Source organism: Natator depressus, chromosome 21 (assembly GCF_965152275.1).
Source record: "Natator depressus isolate rNatDep1 chromosome 21, rNatDep2.hap1, whole genome shotgun sequence".
NCBI classification, from domain to species: domain Eukaryota; kingdom Metazoa; phylum Chordata; order Testudines; family Cheloniidae; genus Natator; species Natator depressus.
The window spans coordinates 15669068-15690073 of NC_134254.1; the positions used below are offsets into that span (position 1 = coordinate 15669068).

The 21006-nt window shown below is 45.8% G+C and overlaps 1 protein-coding gene across 7 annotated transcripts in view; it reads right to left on the reverse strand.

The window, feature by feature from the left end:
- The window catches only part of PPP1R12B (protein phosphatase 1 regulatory subunit 12B), a 172442-nt gene extending 151881 nt beyond the window's left edge, over window positions 1-20561 (reverse strand). For all 7 annotated transcript variants that reach the window (XM_074936069.1, XM_074936065.1, XM_074936067.1 and 4 more), the window contains exon 1: window positions 20274-20561. In XM_074936069.1, the coding sequence (XP_074792170.1) occupies window positions 20274-20561 (288 nt within the window). The remainder of the gene's footprint in view (window positions 1-20273) is intronic.
- Window positions 20562-21006: the final 445 nt, after the last annotated feature.

Sequence of the window (21006 nt, forward strand, 5' to 3'; positions counted from 1 at the left end):
TTCCCTTGAAAACACAGTAGCTGTTATAAATCAGGTTTCAGAGTAGCAGCCGTGTTAGTCTGTATTCGCAAAAAGAAAAGGAGTACTTGTGGCACCTTAGAGACTAACCAATTTATTTGAGCATGCGACCCCTGAGCATGCTCAAATAAATTGGTTAGTCTCTAAGGTGCCACAAGTACTTGTTATAAATCAGAAGACAGTTAATAAAAACCCTGTAGGGCTGAAAGGGAAGAAGGCAGCAGACAGTGAAAAAGATTTCATTAATGTAAACTCATTGGTTTAAGCACTAGACTAGACGTCCAATTCTGCATTCTCCCCATGGCCATGCTATTGTCTTCACGTGTTCTTGGGCAAATCACTTCAACCCTTGTTACTTAAAATCCACCTCCTCTTAAAAGGAGGATAAATAAGCCACATTCACTTCTGTGAAATAATTAAATGCTTGTAGAATTCCTTAAAATCCATGGATGAAAGGTGCTATGAATGTATACGATATTGCAGTACAGCTCTCCAGTGGCATGCTTCCCTTCACCAATAGTTTCTGTATTATCTCCTTTCATCTGGTTATCCCTTGGCATGTTAGGACTCTGTGATACAATCGCCCTTGGTAAGTAACAGGTGCCCCCATATAAAAAAAGCAAGATCAGACTGACATGTAGCCCCTAAATTTAGTCAAGCCAAAAGTTTGCTAAGCTAGGCCTAGGAAGCAAGATAATAGCCTCTGCCTTTGCTATACGAAAGGCAAACATTATATATATATATATATATACATACACACACACACCCCAATCACCACTGCAGACAGCTACTTGCTCATTAGATTTGCAGACAATAAGCATTTTGATGAACATACACCAATGATCTTTGCCAATTATGCAAAGTACTTCTATGCAAACACTCATATCAAAGGCTTTTATTATTTTATTACAGTAGTGCATCTTCCATACATAGAGCAACACCAGTTTGAATAAGTTATTCTTTCACTCAGTGAATGAAGGCTTGATTTACATGCATACAATGATCCACACAGTCTCCAATCAGCTTTCTTCCATTCCTAATCACTGACCAGAATTAGTGTTCTGACAACTCTCACCACCCACTCTCACTGTCTGTCACGCTTTACTCCCTTCTGCCTTGTCTCCACTGCCCCAAATTCCAACATGATTTTAGTACCCAGTATTGAAATAATTGTTAGAAGCCAATGCTTTGTACCATCTGAAAGCATCCTGGAATGAGTTCAATATCTCTTGAGCGGTCAGAACTAAAAAATAAAGCCTTTCTGTCACTGGGAAGCTGACAACCCCAGCTTTCCACTGGTATAATTTAAATTTTTAGCCCCAGTGGTTCAGTAGGTTAGACACCATAAACATGTCACTTGACCTACCAGTTCTTTTTGCCACACAGCTAGGACTGAATGTAGAAAATCCTGACCCTCAAGCTACTGTAATTTTCAGCCCCTGGAGTAGGTAACTTCAGATTTCATAACAGTAAAAAGTTCTGCCTATTGTACGTTAGTAAGGGATAGAAACATTCAGTTTTTGTATCTATCAAACAGGTGTTCTTAGCTCCAGAAGGAAACAGCATTAACTGTAAAGGGCCATAACCATTTACAGTAGTTCCTGAAGGAGTTTAAGTTAGTGGTACAACATGGCTGGATCCACAACTATTCATGTCTGAATAATTTGGAGTCTGAAAGATCAATTCAACGCAAATATTCTATGCTTTCAACCAATTTCACATCTCCTATGAAAAAAGTCATGCTAACAACCCCCTACAATGTTTTAGCTCTGTGACTCCCCCCCAGATAAACATAGACCAAGTAATTCAGCTCGGGGTGAAAGTAAGCCAGTACGGCGTACCAGTAAAAAGTGGCTGCTGGTACTGGCCCATACCCAGCAGGGCCACCAATGGCGGGGGGGGCGGGGGAGGGTAAAAGGGGCAGTGACGCTAATGCACAGCCGCAGCAAAGGACCCTGCTTAAAGCATTGTTGCCCCTTCCCCCTCCACCCGGGGCGGGGGGCGGGGAGGTGGAGGAGCAGCTGCCCTGCGGCCGGCGATTTAAAAGGGCCCGGGGCTCCGGCCGCTCCCTTTAAATCGCCACTGGAGTCCCAGATGCCACGGGCCAGGCAGCAAGCATAGTCTGGCTGGGGGGTGCTGACCCCCCCCAGCCACGCCCCTTCCACCTGAGGCCCCATCCCTTCCGGGGGCTGGAGCCGGCCCCCGTACCGGTAAGTCCTCTGTGTTACATCCTCTGTGTTCCAGCTCCAATTTTACAAGCTCAGTAACACGGCAAATGGCAGAGTGGAACCTTTCTGGCTAGATACGTACATTTTTTCTGATAGATACATCACAATGTAGCATGGTAGTGGAGACTGGCCCTAAATTTCCCACTGAGCAGGAATAGGTGTACGGTTCTGAAAGCATTGCCATTGCAAAATGCAGTAGCTAGGGTTTACAGCTTGCAGGACAAGCTCCCTTTATATTGACAAAGGTTTCAACCTGTGAGGAAGTGTTCATTCCCTTTGACACTTTAAAAAACAACTTAACAGGGTTTCTTCCCCAAGTGGAGAGAAGTTGTATATTTTCTGGAGATGAGCAAAAAGGCTCAAGTTGTTTACAAACAGCTTTTAAGTCCAGAATGTGGCCAACACTAAGTTCTTAGACTAATGAATGAGGAAAAGAGCAAGCGTAGGAGTCTGCTGTCAGTCCCCTGATAAATGGTGTTTCCACTTACTATGTTTAGTAAGATATTTTTGAAGAACAATATAGAATTGGCACAGGCATTTGATGTGGTTTGAGAGGTGTCAGTCTTGTTTCTGCTCAGAGCTCAGATTGTGCTGCCCTTAATCATAACAGGATGCTCTCTACCCTATCAGGGCTACTAAACACTTCTCTTGAATATAGATAGGCTTGGAAGCATTAGATTTGAACACCACACGTGCACAAACTGGTAAATGTATCCATCGATAATATGTGAAATTTATGGATACCAAAGTAGCAAAAATGCTGCTTGACAACTGAGAGTTTAATTTCAGGATATTTACTTTGTATATTTTGACATGTGATGTTGACAATTTGTTTTTAAGCGTTATAAAGTCTTAACTTTTTGAATCTCAACATCTACTGTTATTAAATAATTGCCTGACCCCACTGTCTGATCCTCCCATAATTTCCCTCAGTTCTGAAAATATAAATCAATAAAAATTAAAAAATGCTTAAAAATAAACAGTAATGATTCATCAAAGTTACAAAAAAATAAAAATCTAATTTGGCCATGCCTAAATACAGGACAAAGAAGTTTTGTAATTTTTTAAAAAAATAAGCCTTTTTCAAAGTAAAATATGAAATAAAATAAATTTGAGCACAGTATATGAGCCTTCAATGACCAAGTCAGTCATTGAACAGATAAGTTTCCAAACGCATATCTCCCATACTGCCATCTGTGGACTATCAGTGGTTCATGAAGTCTTTCCTGGCGGCCCCCAGGAAAAGACATTGAGAACCATGTATTGAGGACTGGGATGTTAGGGGAGGTTGTGTGTGGAAAGATCTCTTACGAAGTCATTGGTAGAAGGAAGGAATTTGATAATTACTATACCCCAATGAAAAATAAAACAACTTAGAGGCCACGGACAAAGCATGCTAACTAGTGCATTTTATAGGTTCCTTTGGCAATTTGAGAGCTGCAGCTTCAGAACCTGCTACTGAACCCTTCATCGAATGATAAATGGGAGATATTTACCACTGTTTAAAAAAGGAAATTCCCATTAGCAATGAACTAGCATAGGAAATTCAATACTCAAATTATTTGAATAAATAATTCACAGAAGCCTGGAGAGAACTGTATAGTTAAGGACTTTGCAGTTTTCTCCAGATTGAGATTTAAGCAGTTGCTAGACTTTTCAATTTCAACACCCTGGATGACATTATAACCAAGGCAAGGTCATACTGCTGAATCTCAGCTTGAAAGATGAACGAACTAAGGTGTAAACTTTCCTCATTAGTCTTAATGAAGCGTCCTTTGAATGCTAACCTTCAGGAATAGTGACCTTCTGTGTACAAACTAATGCAGAATCAGATTTGCTGTTATGAATTTCAGTTTTATTCCCAATAGAAATGCAGAATTTCAAGTCTCTAGGAGGAAGGGAGAAACAACAGAATACCTGTTCCAACCCAATGTCTTACTGGCAGCCCTTTGTCCCTAAAGAGCCCTCCCGAGTTTGAATGAATCGTAAACCATTTCCCCAATGTGGCCTGTGGAATCATTTCTATTTATCACTTCTGCATCCCTTCATCTTTTCACTGTGGTGTAGTGCTGTACCAAGTTAACTCTGTCACCTATCACTTTGTCTGACTGACAGCAGGCACTGCAATCGAGCTGACAGTACACTGTATAGCAGCAGGACAGTTTGAATGTTATCTGCAGGGGCAAGAATTAAAAGCAGTCTATTCTAGAAGCTTTTTCCCCTGCAAGCCATAACAGTATCACTCATGATTTATGTGGCACCACAAATATTTACTGTTCTTTACAAAACAGACTAAGCCATTACAATCTCAGACACTACACAAGAGACAGAAAATGCATTGGAAGGACAAGACGTCAGAGAGTGGGGAGGTAATAGACAAGAACAAACTAAGGAGAAATTTGGAGGAAATAGGACACTTGGAGGACAAATGTGGAGTAGCAAAAATAAAAGCGCAAAATCAAGGGGAGAAGGAAGTGACTGGATTAGGAGGAGAGTAGGTATGGGCAGGGGAAGTGAAGGGAGCAAGAAAGGGAAGTTAGGCTACGTCTACACTTAAACCGCTACACACCACAGTTGCAGTGTTACAGCTGCATCGCTGTAGCGCTTGTGTCGACACTCACTATAGTTTTCCCAACATTGAAGTTAATCCACCTCCCCAAGAGGTGGTAGCCAGATGAAGGAAGAATTCCAGGGTAGATTTTTCACATCCCTGAGCAATGTAGCTGGATCAACCTAAGTTTTAAGTGTAGACCTGGCCTAAGAATTAGATGTATGGTCCTGAATTGTGTAGTACAAAGAAAACAAAGGTAAGGATTCAAGAGAGGGTGAGGGCGTGATCAACAGGAAAAATGACGTGAGATGCAGTGTTTCGGCTAGACTCGAGGAGGAAAAAAGAAGGTACAGCAATCGAAGCAATACATGACCAAGAGTTGTTGCAGTAAAGATAGAGAGAGGAAAAAGTAGTTTTTGATATTATACAGGTAACAATGACAGAATTTTGCAATATCTTCAAGATCAGATTGAAGTTTAAGATGGCAATATTGCAAATCAGTGGAAGGGAAAGATGACAGATGAAGTAGGAACTGCCACATTCATTGATCATGTTTTTGGCATCACAACTGCTTGCTCTAAGAACCTAGATTAAAATCTGTATTTTAAAAAAACTTTTTAAAGGGACATCGTTGTTCCAAGATCAAGGCAGACATCCTGCTGCAACATTGGATTTTCCACAGCTTAGAACATGCTGGGCTATACAATGCATATGGCTTTACCATTACAATATTCCTGTTTAATAAGATTAGCCTTGGAAACAAATTACATTAAGAGACCAGCCTATTTCCTTTAAGTAGCAGTTTTTAATTTTGTACAGGGCAGCAGTGGAAAGAGAAGTTTTATAAACAGCACAATTTACAGAAGTCTAGCTACAGTGTGTCAGCATATATGGATTTATTCCCAACTACCGCAGACAAAGTCCATTCTTTGTTCCCTGTCCACCTCCTGCTAATTTAAGCAGTTTTCTTAAGGATTAACAGGTTTCCAAGTTAAAATTAGATGCCATGGCACTGATCGGTTTGTCTACTGAAGACAAGCCAATAGGGCTTGAAATGGCCATGGTATATGATGCACAATATTTAGGCATACGTTGGTATTTCCACAGCCACTTGGGATCTAAATAATCCTTGCAATATGCTCTGAACTTTAAACTCATACACTTGGAATAAGGGGTAGCACTAGGGTTGCCAGGGGTCCAGTTTTCGACCGGAACGCCCGGTTGAAAAGGGACCTTGGGGGATCCTGTCAGCACCGCCAAATGGCCCGTTAAAAGTCCAGTCGGTGGCCCAGTGGGAGCCCAAGGCTCCCAAAAGCGGCTGCCTGGTCCCTGTGGGCCCTAGGCACATGGTCGGCCATGGAGGCTCTGCACGCTGCTCCTACCCAGAGTGGAGGTTCCGCAGCTCCCATTGGCCGGGAACCATGACCAATGGCAGCTGTGTGGGGAGGCACCTGTGGGCACGAAGGCAGCGCGCATCGCAGAGCTGCCCGGCCGCCCATGCGCTTAGAGTCCGCAGGGACCTGGCAGCCGCTTCCTCGGAGCTGCGGTAAGCACCAGTGGGACCCTGCACCCCAACCCCCTACCCCAGTCCAGGAGTCCCCTGCTGCACCCAAACTCCTCATGCCCAACCCCACCACAGAGCCCACACCCCCAGCTGGAGCCCTCCCCAATCCCCTGCCCCAGGGAGGGGGGATGGAGCGAGTGGGGGGTCCCCTCGGAGAAGGGGCAGAGCAGGTCACGGGCGGAGCCTCAGAGAAGGGGCGGGTCATGGGTATTTGGTTTTGTCTGATTAGAAAGTTGGCAACCCTAGGTCTACCCAGCAGCACAATTAACTCATTTAATAGAGTTTCATTTATAAAGCCCACCCATCCAGTCCATTGGGAGAGATCAACAGCAAACTATCTTAAATAAAGATCGGAGACCATCTTCTTCGAACTGTCAAAAAAAAAAAAAAAACATGGAACTACCAGTGGTTACTCACAACCATGTGGAATAGAGGTATGGGAGGATGTGGACTGTGTGGTTTACAGAGAGAAAGTGGGAAGGAAATTCCATACCTAGGGTCATCCAGGGCAAAGGCAAGATTGCCTACCAGTTACAATGAGATGGTGGGGAACTTTCACAGAAGTGGTATTTGGGTAGAAATGCCCATGAGAAAAATGCTCAGAGAGGACATTTCAAACACAGCCGGACGTACAGATAAGGGCTTTAGGATCAACAGTGCCAGCTTAGTGAGTCAACAAAGAACTCAGTGCAGGTGTAATATGATCATGCTAGCTAAGCCGGCAAGCAAAGGCGAGACTGCTTTCTGAGAAAACTGCAATGATAGTGAAGCCCAACTAAAGAGGAATGACACTCACCTGCCCGGTGGTAACGAGGACTTGTGCGGCTGTTTGTGAGCTCTCCACAGGATAAGGAAATCACAGCCTGCAGAAGTTGCGCAATTCAGACACCTAATCACCTCAGACACATGAGATTTTCTATGGAAAGGGCAGAGAGCACGTTTCTCTATACCATCTCTAGCGAGACCACTCAAGCACACACATGCAGAAAGAGTGCTTGCGATGACTCAGAGGCAAGGCTGCTGCCTTCGCAGGGTTGGCAAAGTAGCTCTAAAGCATCTAGCTGGCAGTATCTTTCAGGCTTTCTTCCAGTAGAGCATTAGCATTACCTGACCAGTGGAGTATCTAATTGAGTCATTCTGGCAGTGCTGGAGAAAGAGCAAGCTCAGGAAACAAGAAGGCAAGGAGGGAAATGCAGGGCATACAGTAACTGCGACATACAGTACTTGTCTAGTGCCTTCTAGCTAAGCCCCCGAAGTGCTCAGCCAACAGCAGGTTTTGTGAAGCTCAGGCAGACAGGTAAAGGGATCAGTTTACTCATGACAGCAGTGCAGTCACTGCTGCAGTGAAACAGGACGATTATCTAACAGCCCACAGCAACCTTGCAACTGTGGAGCTGCAAGTGAATCGGGGAGGAGGGGAGAGGGCGAAGGGGAACAAGCAGAGTGCAATCACCTAAACTGAGATTTGGACACAACACCCCCCTTTTATGAAGAGTTTCATTGACACTTCAAGATTGCAAATATTCAGGACTTTGTCTTTACGTTGTATCTGACAGAAGCTTCACAAGCAGTAAGCCATCATCTAGCACCAGGGTGGGGCATTGCGTTCAGTAGAGTGAGAGGAGAGAGGACTTCCTACTCCAGTGATTTTCATGTATTTAGGCTACTGAAGTGTTATTTGAAAATATTACCTCCTACATTGATGGACTTTTCCAGAGCAATACAATGCAGTCTGCTAAAATACAAGGTCTACAAAGGATGATGATGATGATGACAGAGTGTTACTGATCAGACAAACGAAATCAGGTATTCCTGAGCCCTGAATGAAACGATTGGGGTAATACTTCTTCAATTGTCAATTTTTTTTCCTGAATTTCAAATCCTGGACACGCTTCGAATGCACTCGATTCTTGGTCTTGTAACCGGCTGGGAGGGGCTTTGAAGATGTAAAGTGCTAAGTATCATTATTTTAAACATACTGCTGGGCTAATTTGATGTAGGGTCTGAAGATGAGCCCCTCCTGCTATAGAGCTAGTACATGAGGTTTGATTCACAGACCCCTCTAAAAGCTAGCTCTGTGGTAAAGAAGTAGAATAGCAGCACCTCCTCAGCTTGGGAGGCTGGGTGCCTCAAAGCAGCTACATCGTCTCCCTAAGGATGTGGTATGGTAAGAAAACACAGGAGCACTCTATGCAACACAGGAGCTGGGAGGAGCTGACATGCAGGGAGTGAACATACACTAGCGTAACTGGCAATTTGTTAAAATCCTTTGGATACAAGTTGGCTTTTTTCCCTATGGTTCATGACCGTTTCAGCTACCTTCCAGCAACACCTCTACTTGGTGATATCTGAACAAAGTTCTATGCCTTTTACAGAAGCAGCACGGTAGGACATTATGGCTGTGTCCCTCCACACCAAGTACACTTGAAAGTTGTACCAGTATAATTTTCAATGGGGGTGCAAATTCTCCTGAAACAGTTATACCAGCAGAAGCCCTAGGATGGATGTAGTTATGCTGGTATACAGATGCCTAGAATTTGTCTTCCCGGATGGGAGTAAGCTATACAACTATGAGCAGTTTTTTTTACCAATATAATTGCATCCACAGTGGGGCTCGTTCTGCTTTAACCAGCATGAGCCCCCTCTCCGGTGTGCCAGGGGGGCGGGGAGCCCCAGGGGTCTGGTTACAGGCAGGCAGGTAGCCTGAGCCTAGCAGCTCCTCCCCCTGCCAGCCAGGTCATCTGCATTTTCACTGACCATTTCCCTCGCCACCGATTGGTTCCCTGGATTCAAATTCAAACCCTTGGAAATGGCCCACCTTGATTATCACTTCAAAAGGTTTTCTCTCCCCCCACCCCACTCTCCTGCTGGTAACAGCTCATCTTAAGTGATCACTCTCCTTACAATGTGTCTTTTTTCATGGTCTGTGTGTATTTAAATCTCCTCACTGTATTTTCCACTGAATGCATCCGATGAAGTGAGCTGTAGCTCACGAAAGCTTATGCTCAAATAAATTGGTTAGTCTCTAAGGTGCCACCAGTCCTCCTTTTAACTATACTGATACAGCTTAAGTAGTACAACTTGCTTAAACAAGCCACAAGGAAGACTTAAGAGAACACAAAATAGACTGGAAGGGCCAAGGTTCACTCAACTACATGATATTCCACCAAAGGAGAAAATCCAAGCTCCTAGTCAACATATCTGCTCCTACACAGACTTTAATTTGTCAGACAATTGAGTGCACCTTTTATTGGATGTATGGAGAGTGAACACATGATGAAATCCCCCACAGCCTCTGACTGGGACAGGCTAACCAACCCTTGCATATATTCTAATCTTGACCAGGCCAGGTGAGAAATACCTTTTATTATGTCTGGAATTCTTAAACTTGTTTACACACACGGGTTGCACCAGTATAATTTTAAATCACTTTAATTACTCTTGTGCAACCTTGAGTGGGGGCACGCCGTTGGTTTAAACTTGATTTATATTGGTTTAGCTTGCGCTTGTATGACACAAACTACACAGATAAACCAACAGCGTGCCCACGCACAAAGTTACACCAGTTTAACTAAGTCAGTTTTAAAATCACCGATAGTTCGACTGTCCAGACCTTAGATTTTTGAAGTCATTCATATCACCCCTTTCCAAACCAAACTGAACTTTGCAGAGAAGCAACACTAACAGCCTGGAAGGCAGCAGCGAACAACACATTATAAATAGGAGGCAGCTTCAGACAGAGTCTGGAAATGGATGCTGAGCAATTGCAATGTCAGATCAACTTTGCTGCTCAAAGCATCAGAGTGGGGCCAGGTTTAGTTTTAGCCTGAAAAGGCAATGACACAGAAAAGGCTAATGGCAGGTGGTCATTCCACATTCTGTACATTTCACAAAGATTTACGACCAAGCCTGAATCCTGGAAAAGCAAAACCGAAGTTGTTCCAGTGTCCCTCTGCAAGGTCAGCTTATTGTATTGTGGAAATGTTAGGAGTGAAACTCAAAGATAGGGGTGAGGTTCAATTTTTCCAGTTACAGCAGGATTTAAATCCCTTTGTTAAGAGTGAAAACAAAGCGAGTACCAAGACCAAAGTTACAACATTTGCTTTTAGGGTAAAGATTTACTTTTCTACATAGTTTCAAATAAGTCCACTCTGTGACCAAGGAGTTGAAATGACTCTTGAATTTTTAGGACTGGGTGTAAAATAGTTCAGAACTTAACTTACAAACATCTGTTTTAACACCTGAAACTTGAAGCGGATTTAAATCTAAACAGAGGCCTTGGCACAAGATTTCCCGCCCTAAAGAACACAATTAGTATCCATTTGTAAATCTTGCATACATTACAAAACAGAAGATCAAATGCCGAAGTTTTGAACACTGGAGTTGTGATTTTTATCATTTAAATGGCTCTTGATATAGGAAAACAAGGTGCCTAACTCAGCACAGTCCAATGAACTCAGGAGCCCAACAAAACCTGCACCTTCCACAGCAGCTTGCCTATTGGCATGCAATAGAGAACTCTGCAACCACTACACACAAGGAGCACTGCTACTTCACACCAGCGGATGCACATTAGCAGACTTCCTATTCTGCCCTTCTGTGCTTCTCAGGAGTTACACAGAAAGAGGGAGGAAGAAACATTGAGGCATCCATAAGCTCTACAGGGTATTGAGGGGTAAATATAAGTGTCCTAGGAAACCCCCAAGCTCTGAAAGACACTGATGGTTGTAGGCGCAGGGATGATTTGGGGCAGGGCAATCTCCCTTCCCCTCCATTTTCAAGGCTTTTTAGTTATCAGGTAAGAGCCTGCAAATGCTCCCCTATGGATCTGCACAGAGCTACCACTAGACAGGTTATTTGTACACCCTTTCAAGCTGAAGGTACAGAATGAGTCCCACAACAAGGGCTCTGGGATTTGTCAAGTTCATACAGGTTCCTGTGAATCTGCAGTCCAGGGAAAGCGATTGCAAGAGTGCACCTCCTAGCATACCCCTGCTGCGCCTACCCTCGGGGAACATTTGAAATTAACTCCAAACCCAGATCCCTGGAATCAGAATTGGCTCCTTCAGCATGTTAAAGTTGTATCATCACCACTAGGCCAAGCAGCTTCATTCATTGCATGGAGGATTTTGTTCTTGAGAAAAACAATAAAATATTCCTTAAAGGGTCCTCCATTTCTGTTTTGAGTTACACCCTACCCCAGTCCTCTGAAAAAGGCTTTTTTCCGCTTAAGTTATAGCATGTGTAACTCCACCCTCTCACCCCTAACCCAGAAGAGAATTATCTTGGAAAGTTTGTAGTTAAAAAAACACTAACTCATTTGCATGGTGTTTCACTTTTTGACAATTGTTCTAATACACATACTTCTACCACACCAGCTTTTCAGACCTGCTGCAGGCACTTATCCTCAATGGAGAGCTAGATCATGGGACTATTTTTATCAATTTGAAGTGCTACATTTTTTAGGGGTTAGTGATGATCTCGATGTGTTATGGCCTCTGTGAGAATCCTGGTAAGTGCCATATGAGCCACACTCCACCTAATCGGCACTCTCAAAAGAGTCTCTAGCTCACGAAAGCTTATGCTCAAATAAACTGGTTAGTCTCTAAGGTGCCACTAGTACTCCTTTTCTTCTAGCCCTCTTTGTTACCCTTCAAAAATATAAACTGAACTCTAGTCTTGGAAGTTTATCACAGAGACTGCTGCCTATTTCATGTTATAGAATTTATGGTAATCTCATTCCAGCTTTAACAGTAACAGAACTCTGCATTCAAATACCATCCCTAACCTTTCAACTGGTTCCTATAGCTCAGGCTTCAGATGTGCTATGACATAGCTGTAGATCGGCAGAGCACTCCAGATATTCAGTGTGAGAAGCACCACACAACATGGTTTCATGCAAGATTCCTGTATCATCTGCTGGCATAAGGAGCTTTTTCAACTGCAACAGTATTTACACAGGTCAGTTATAAGGCCTTGAATGTGTCTTCATATCAGGGCACAGTATTGTTACACCCACCCAGCACCTTAAAGGTTTATTTGCCACAGGCAAAAAGAATGCTTCCTGCAGAATCCAAGCTTTCATTTAAAAAAATAATAATTTATAGTGGTGAAAGTTAATTTCCAAGCATCATTTGAGTGTAAACAAATACAGTGCTCCTCTTCTGAAATCTGCAGACAGCCTTACTGCTACTGCTCCGAGCTTTCTGAAGCAGCAGTAGACGTAAGGGACCAGAGTCTTGTCAGTAGAACCCTGTAAATCCACGGATGTCTGCTTTATATCAGCAGATATCCACATATCCATATGCAGATCCGACACGGATACAAATTTTGTGTCCGCGCAGGGCTCTACTTGTCAGTTTTCAGAGCTGCTCCTGAGAAAGGTGGGGATGGCAGTGAAACTGACCAAAAAAAATCTCGTCAATTTCACTTTATTCCTGCTTGGGAAAGCTCTGAGCAGCAGCAGCAGCAGAAAAAACAGACAGTGCACCTATTTACTATTGAGGGCTGAATGGAGGCTGGAAAAGGAAGTAGCATAGATGGACCTCCCCCAATACTGGTGTCAGTATGCTGGAGAAGGAATAGAGATACCCCTGCCCATCTTCCTCCCAGCAAGTAAACTGGTGGTGCAACAGAGTAGGGGGGAATGGGACTACAAAGGATGTCTCTACCGCCTACCTTTCAGCAGCTGGATAAGGGGTATGAGGGCTGGCTTCAAAATTTAACACCTACTAGCTAGAGAATGATATAAAATATGCTGCCCCTGAAGAAGAGCCAAGAAAAGCACCCTGGTAGGAATTCCCTAGTAGACAGGGGAGAAAGAGTATTGGCTTCTCACTGGCAATGTCTCCTCTGTTCAGGGAGTTCCCAGTTTGGTTTCAGTATGTGGTTAAGTGCCAAGCACAATTCCAAGCCCTACTTGTGGGCACATGTACAGGTGTACGGAGGCAGGTGTAAGGGACTGAAGACAGCTCTTAAAAAAAAAAAAAAAGGCCTGATCATGATTTAACATAGCAAAGTAAAGAAGATGTGGAGTGAATGCAGAAAGGGAAAAAAGTATTCCAAAAGCAAAAGAAATTGAGTGAATTGGTCACAAAGCATTCAGTGATTCTTCTTCAAATTTCATCAGTCTTTGTCCAATTAATTTGTCTGACCAATACATCTCTGGGGTATTCAGCTCTCTCCACAGCTGCTCAAACAGTACTTGGAGAATATATTGTCTGATGAACAGCAGTAAAAGATATCAAATCAGACATTTTTTTTCTACTATTCAACCAGCTCTAGCAGTAAGTTATATTTTTAACAATTTATCAAATAGAAATTTGATGAACAATGTTATAATTAAGTAGAGTACAACCAGTACAGCACTATTTAGTTTAAATTGCTCGAAGCACAGCTTGGAGCAATGGCTTTGTGGAGGTGTGATGGCACAGGTATGTTTCACCTTGACTAGCAAACCAGTCCTCTGACTTGTAGGAATTGAGTATGTTTCAGTGATAGAGCCACCTAAACGTAAATGATATTAAGCTGGATGTATAGGCAAAACTAAATTTAAAGGTGTGCAGGCCAAAACAGAACATGCAAATGTGACGTCTGAATACTTAGCCAAATATACCCTTCACTACTTCGTACATACCCCACCCCCCACCCCCCCCCCGAGAGCCTCCTGGCTGCTGCGAGAAGCAGGAGGTGTCTTCATTACATTACCTTTCCCATCATCTCGAATTTCTGGGCTCCCCTTTGAACTGTACTCCCCTCATGAACAGCTCCAGTGCCTGCTGCTGCTCAGAGTTCTCCTAAACAGCTATAGCATAAAGTCAGCCCAAAACTTTAGTTCCACTAATGCCCTCAGGATTCCGAATGGCAGCAATGAAAGTGCTACAAGTCTTAATTTCACTCTGCTGCTGCTTGGCCAAGTTCTGAGGAATATTAGCACAGGCACTGGGGATGCCTACAAGACCCAAAACCACGCAATGGTGTCTACGGTCAGAAAGTTGTCTTCACAACAAGGAGAACTAGAAACATTGGTTTTTAAAGAAAGTTTAAAGTTTTGCAGAGATTGCTGAGTCCTACCTCTCACTCACCACAAATAGTTTTGAGCCTAAACTATTTGAAAATAAAGTCTAACTGAAATTGGTATTTCTGTTTCTCCAGCTGAAATGGAGGCTTTGCCGATAAGTAAGTTAATGACACCAGCTGTTTGCAGACATTACATCAGAGATACTAAACTACTTTCCATCCTTCTTAAAAATACTAAAAACGATCATAGCAAGAATTTTTATGTTGAACACACATAAAGCTACCGAAGGTTTACATGGTGAGTTTGGCTGATGTTAACCCAGAAACAGTTTTATGGTCACTGGGCTAAGTGCACAACTTCCACTGAAGTCTACTTTGAGTTACAGCATAAATATCTGAGATCAGAATTTGGCTCTCTGATCAGGCTCACATACCACACATGACACTTCTCAGAAAGATGGCCACCACCAGCTGGAGGCTCTGTGATGCCACTCGTAATTTCAAAGGTCATTTTCAAAATACAATTTCACAGTTATATAGCAAAGAGTAGGTCTCCCAAAGTAAATATATAATTTTTCTTAGAAAAACTGGGTGAAACATTTATGGAAGAGGAGACCAATAGCTATGGCTAGCCAAATGGAAAAGTGAAAGATGCTTCAAATTTACTCTGTAATAGTAAATAAAGTGTGTGAAGCCACCGAGTGCTTCCAGTGAAACTAAACCGATATTATTGTGTGGCCTGTGACATTTGATATATGAAAATGTAAAATCACGCAAGAATGAAATGGCAGAAAGTTTAAACTCACATTCTTAACTTGCGTAAACCAATGAACTACCAGCGGTTCTCAAACTGGGGTCCATGAACCCCTGGGGGTCCGCAAGTCATGTCTGAGGCCGCTGACCCCTCTGCAACTCCCCCCCCAGTGCCTCCTACACACCACAGAACAGCTGTTCAGCGGTGTGCAGGAGGCGCTGGGAGGAGCGGGGATGGGGTGCACTCAGAGGAGGAAAGAGATGGGGAAGAAGAGGGGCAGGGGTGGAGCAGGTGCAGGAAGAGGTGGGGCCTGGGGCTGAGCAGGGGTTGAGCACCGCAAGGGAAAATTAGAAGCCGGTTTGGGGGGTACTCAAAAAATTTTAAAACAAAATGTGGGTCCTCAGGTTGCTAAAGTTTGAGAATTTCTGAATTAGGCAAACCTCTGCTTGTACCAAAAGTCTCATCTTAACTCCTTGAACACAAGCACCTCGTTTGCCTGAACGTACTTGCTTTAATGGAAAAGAAAACATTTCCTACCAACCACCCCAGCAACAAGCAGACTTGTTCCATTTAACAGAACCCCTTTCCTCTTTATGTAGCCATTTGGTTTTACAAGTGATATATGTTTTTAATTCCAGTAAAAACAACAACAGTATTACAGAAATATTCAGACTGTATTATAGTCTATTTGTTGCAGCTTTTATCAACACACTAGCAGTTTGTCAGGCCTTTCAACTTACTTTGGCTTTGAGGGATGGCTTTACACTATCCAGAGTGTCATCTTCCAAAGAGGAAAGAAAACATCCTGTGACCCATACACTCAATACCAAAACACCATCACTCAGATTTTCAGATATATTTAAGGTTACATGCATTATCATTTGATATAAATTTGTCAGGTGCAACATGCTTTCCATCAGTCAGCATCAATTTTATCATATATAAACAGCGTTCCATGAATTCACAATATATACAAGAATGTTTAGTCTGGCATCACAGTGAAAACCCACAATACTCTAATGCGGGAGGGGGGAAATCAGTGCCAAGTTTATTAGCATTCAAAATATCACCTCCCTTCCTGCAAATCTTTACTTACACAATTAAGCCTTACACTTGTGTAGTCTCATTTGCTTCAGTTTGACTACCCACATGTCTAAGAACTATTCTTATGATGAGTTAACAGTTTACAATATCACGCTCTAAATGTTATTCTTCACTGTGTTATCCGACACTTTGTTAGTCGCTAAGATAGAATCCTTTCCATATACAAATTGAAATTTGGGTGCTGTCCGCTGATCGCTGGTCCCTCATTCAATAAATCTGATCTCATGGCAGAAAGAATTTATCATCAGTGTCTGAAAACTCTGACAAGTATCGAGCTGCTTAATTACAAGCTTTTTTTGGAGGTCTGTATTGCAAGCATCAGCAAGGTGATATAATAATTTCCTCAAACTGTGGCAACAATTCCATCTTGGACTCCAAGAGAACCTCTCCTTCCAACTCTACCATGCTACATCCACCAGTAATTAAATTTTCCTCTATCAAATACTTTTTACACCCTAAACTCTTCAATAGCTACTTATATTACGGTTGTTGCTAGAGTCCATGGGATTACCCATTATTATTACCCAGATAATTAAAGTAGAAGTACAAATGTTGTAAAGTTTATGAGGTACAACTTATCAGAAAAATGTGAATTATGAATTTTCAGTACATTGTCAATTGGCGTTTTCCACAATACCAAAGCTAAAACACTCCTTTAATACCTGTACACTCAAGCAATCAAACTGGCCCAGAGGAGGAGACGGGCTAATAAGGATATGTCATGACATATGCTAATAAGACGGGCTCATAAGGATAAAGCATGACACCTTTGGTCCTGAGGAAATATGAATGCAGATCACAGCCTACATCCAGATCAAAGAGGGTCACATTCCTTGAACAAGTTGCTAGGTGTCCCAAGTGTTTCAGTTCACAATACTAACCAAACTAAGACAGGAGCTATTATACCACTCAACTACTGTTGCTTTTTTGTGCCGCAGCAGTCAGTATATTTTTTTTAAAAACCGTAATTTCAAGGTTTTATCACTTGACCACAAAAATCTAATGCAGTGATATTTAGTCTACAAGGTCTCAGCCAGTGTAAGAAACAAGAACTTTTAAATACAATTTAAAATAAACCTGACTTCACTGACAAAAGCAACCAGCTGTAATTTCAGATGCTCTGCTAAGTTCCTTGCCAGTCATTTTAAACATATAGCTGCCTCACTGTTGTACCAGGGTACCACAGATCTGACATTAATACACTAGATCACGTAACACATTGCATTACATAGGCACAGCATAAGCTGCATAAGCTAAGGGATGAATTGGGCTTGATTCTGAATTTCCAAGATTTCGACATTTTAAGGCTAGCCTCTAAGGTTACTTTTGCGTAGTTTGCAGTATATTTGGATTTATATTAATAGAATCCATGTTGCTTATCTGAGACTCTGGCACCTTGTGGTCTCTGCAAAGGTTGCCAAAAAAAAAAGTTTTGGAAGTCAAAAGTATCAGGGCAACTCCCACATGGTAGATATGAGGAGGCAGACAAGAGCCCGTTTTGACCTTGCAAAAATGGCAGCCCCCAAGTTTTCCAAGTACAGTAGTAATTTCTAGACATGAAAAACACAGTCTTAGAGCTGAAACAATTTCTATACATAAAGTTTCAAGAAATCAGAGTTGTCAATTTCTCTGTCTGGGGCAAGACTGGACAGGCCAGGACTCTATTTCGCTCATTTAGCTGCTCTATTTCTTTGAGAGATTTTACAATAATCAAACTGTCTGATTTTTAAAAATAGCCAGAGCAGACAGTATATTATTGCACTAGATGCTATAGGGTCCCTTCTGTAGGTGCTGACAGAGAAAGATATGCAAAATGGACCTCTCTCACACCAAAGCCTTGTTTATATCACTTTGTTTGTAAACATCTTAAGAAGCAGATATATGTATTGCAGGTAACAATGGCCAATCTAATCTTTCCCTCTCCTGCAAGAAACTGACAAGATATTTGAAAGCTTTGTTTTCTTTCTCCTCAGTGATACCCTTCCCCCAAACCAAGAGGAAAAGACAGTGGACTGAGCCAAGTCTCTACAGCCTTATTTTCTTCTCCTCCTGGGTTCTTGGGGAGGGAGTATTATTTGTTACTGGTGGAAAGAAAAACCATGTGGCTGTTACTGGGGGAAGGAAGGCAATGCAGTGTAAGACATAGAGAGTGAATAGTAGCATGGCAGGGGTGTAACCTGCTGCAAGGAGAACATTAAATCGGGGAAGAATGAAATTTGATGAACAAGGAGGATTCTTTTCACATAGTGCTGGGCAGTGATCAGTAGTTATTCCAGAGAAGGACTGTAAGGGGCAAGGTGCGGGGAAGAGAAGGAGATGATTATCTTGATCTGGTCAATAGCCTGGAGGACGGTTATTACATTATGCAGCGAAGATTACTTGACACAGGAAGTTGATGGGGCAGATTTTGTTTCAGGGGATGGGAGGTCCTTATATACAATTACCTGGTGAAGAGCTACCAAATGTATTACCTGGTGAAGGTGTCAACCACCCCAGCCAGGAAGGTGATGGGACAGCACCCCTTGACCCTTACTACCTCCCATCTCCACAGCTGGTACTTGATATAAGGCTGTGAAGAGTCAAGTACCTGTCTGTGAGGATGGGAGGTAGCAATTACCCTGCCCTTGTCAGGGAAGTCACCTGGGTAATGCCCAGGGCAAAAGCAGCATGTCTCCCAGGAGTCAGCCACACGAAAGTAGGCATCAAGCCTAAGAGGTCCTGGCCCCTGGGGAGTGGAACAGACCACCTACCGGGGCAGGAGGTGACAGTCCTAGGGGTGGCCGGGGGAGATCAGTGTGGGGTGGCCCCATGAGGGTAAGTCCAGAGCAGTCTGGGAAACAAAGTTCCCTGGGAGTCCCAATCCCAGAGGGGGAATCATTCAGGGTGAGGGTGCAGAGGGAAGGCCCCCTGGAGGTGCCAGTCCCAGGAGAGATCCGAGGGGTCCAGTCCCAGGGAGGGTGGGAGAGAAGGTCTCGCTGGTGTCAGTCCCATGGGGATGCGGGAGGGAGGATCTCCCGGAGGGATGGGGGTCCATTGCCGGGGTGTCAGTTTAATGGGGGATCCGGTCCCGGGGGCAGTCCAGGCCGGTGTCCGGTCGAGGGGAGTCAGTCTCGTGGGGTGTCAGAACCGGTCACAGGGAAGGGGTCTGGTCCCAGGGAACAGTTCGGACCGGTGTCCGGGCCGGGGGGGTGGTGTGGTGTCAGGGCCGGGAGCAGGGAAGGGGTCCAGGCCCGGGGGCAGTCCGGAACGGTGTCCAGGCCAGGGGGGGTTGTCAGGACCGGGGGGGGAGGGGGTGTCCGGACCGGTGTCCAGGCCGGGGGGGGGGTGTCAGGACCGGGGGGGGGGAGGGGGTCCGGACCGGTGTCCAGGCCAGGGGGGGGAGGGTTCCAGGCCAGGCGGGGGGGTGTCCGGGCCGGTGTCCAGGCCGGGGGGGGGTTGTCAGGACTTGGGGGGGGGAGAAGGGGTGTGGGCCGGGGGGGTGGTGTGGTGTCAGGACCGGGGGCAGGGAAGGGGGGGAGGAAGGGGTCCGGGCCGGGTGGGAGGGTATCCGGACCGGTGTCCAGGCCCGGGGGGGGTTGTCAGGACCGGGGGGGGGGGGGGGAGAGAAGGGGTCCGGGCCGGGCGGGAGGGTATCCGGACCGGTGTCCAGGCCCGGGGGGGTTGTCAGAACCGGGGGGGGGGGGGGGAGAAGGGGTGTGGGCCGGGGGGGTGGTGTGGTGTCAGGACCGGGGGCAGGGAAGGGGGGGAGGAAGGGGTCCGGGCCGGGTGGGAGGGTATCCGGACCGGTGTCCAGGCCCGGGGGGGGTTGTCAGGACCGGGGGGGGGGGGGGAGAGAAGGGGTCCGGGCCGGGCGGGAGGGTATCCGGACCGGTGTCCAGGCCCGGGGGGGGTTGTCAGGACCGGGGGGGGGGGGGAGAAGGGGTCCGGGCCGGGCGGGAGGGTATCCGGACCGGTGTCCAGGCCCGGGGGGGGTTGTCAGAACCGGGGGGGGAAGGGTCCGGGCCGGGGGGGGCGGGAGGGGTCCGGTCCCGGTACCTGGTGCAGCGCTGTCAGCCCGTCCACGTTGGCCGTGTTGACGCGGGCGCCGCGGGCCAGCAGGCGCTTCACCTCCTCGGCGTCGCCGCTGGAGCAGGCGGCCAGGAACACGGCGCCCTCCTCGAAGCGGACGCGGGGCGCCCCCCCGCCGCGGTGCCGGCCCCGGGCGCCCGCCGGCGCCCCCGGCTCCAGCTCGGTCAGCGAGCCCTTCCAGCGCCGCAGCTGCTCGGCCCGCCGCAGCCGCGCCGACTCGGCCCGCTTCACCCCCAGGTGCCCCGGCTCCGACATCGCCGCCGCCGCACTGAGGAGCAGGGACCGCAGCGGGCTTCACCCCGGAGGAGAGCGCAGCGCCCCCGCCGCCATGTTTACGACTCCTGGGCCGCAGCGCGCAGGCGCCGCCGCCCTCGAGCACCGCGGGACACGTAGTTCCCCCCGCCCGGCCCTGAGCGGACTACCACTCCCAGCATCCTCCGCGCCCCGGGGCCGCGCCCCTCCGCTCCGCCCGCCAGCGCGCCGCCGCCTTTGCCGACTACAACTCCCAGAATCCCAAGCGGCCAGGGCAGGGCGGGGGCAGCCTGCGGAACCGGAAGCGGTTTCCCCGTCGTGCGGGTCGGGGCGAGGGTCCCGCGAGCAAGGCCCCTGGTGCAGGCCGGTGAGTACTGCTGAGTGCGGCGACTGATAATGGTGGCAGCCATCAGGGGCCTCAGGCGCTCACCTAGTCCCACCCCCTGCC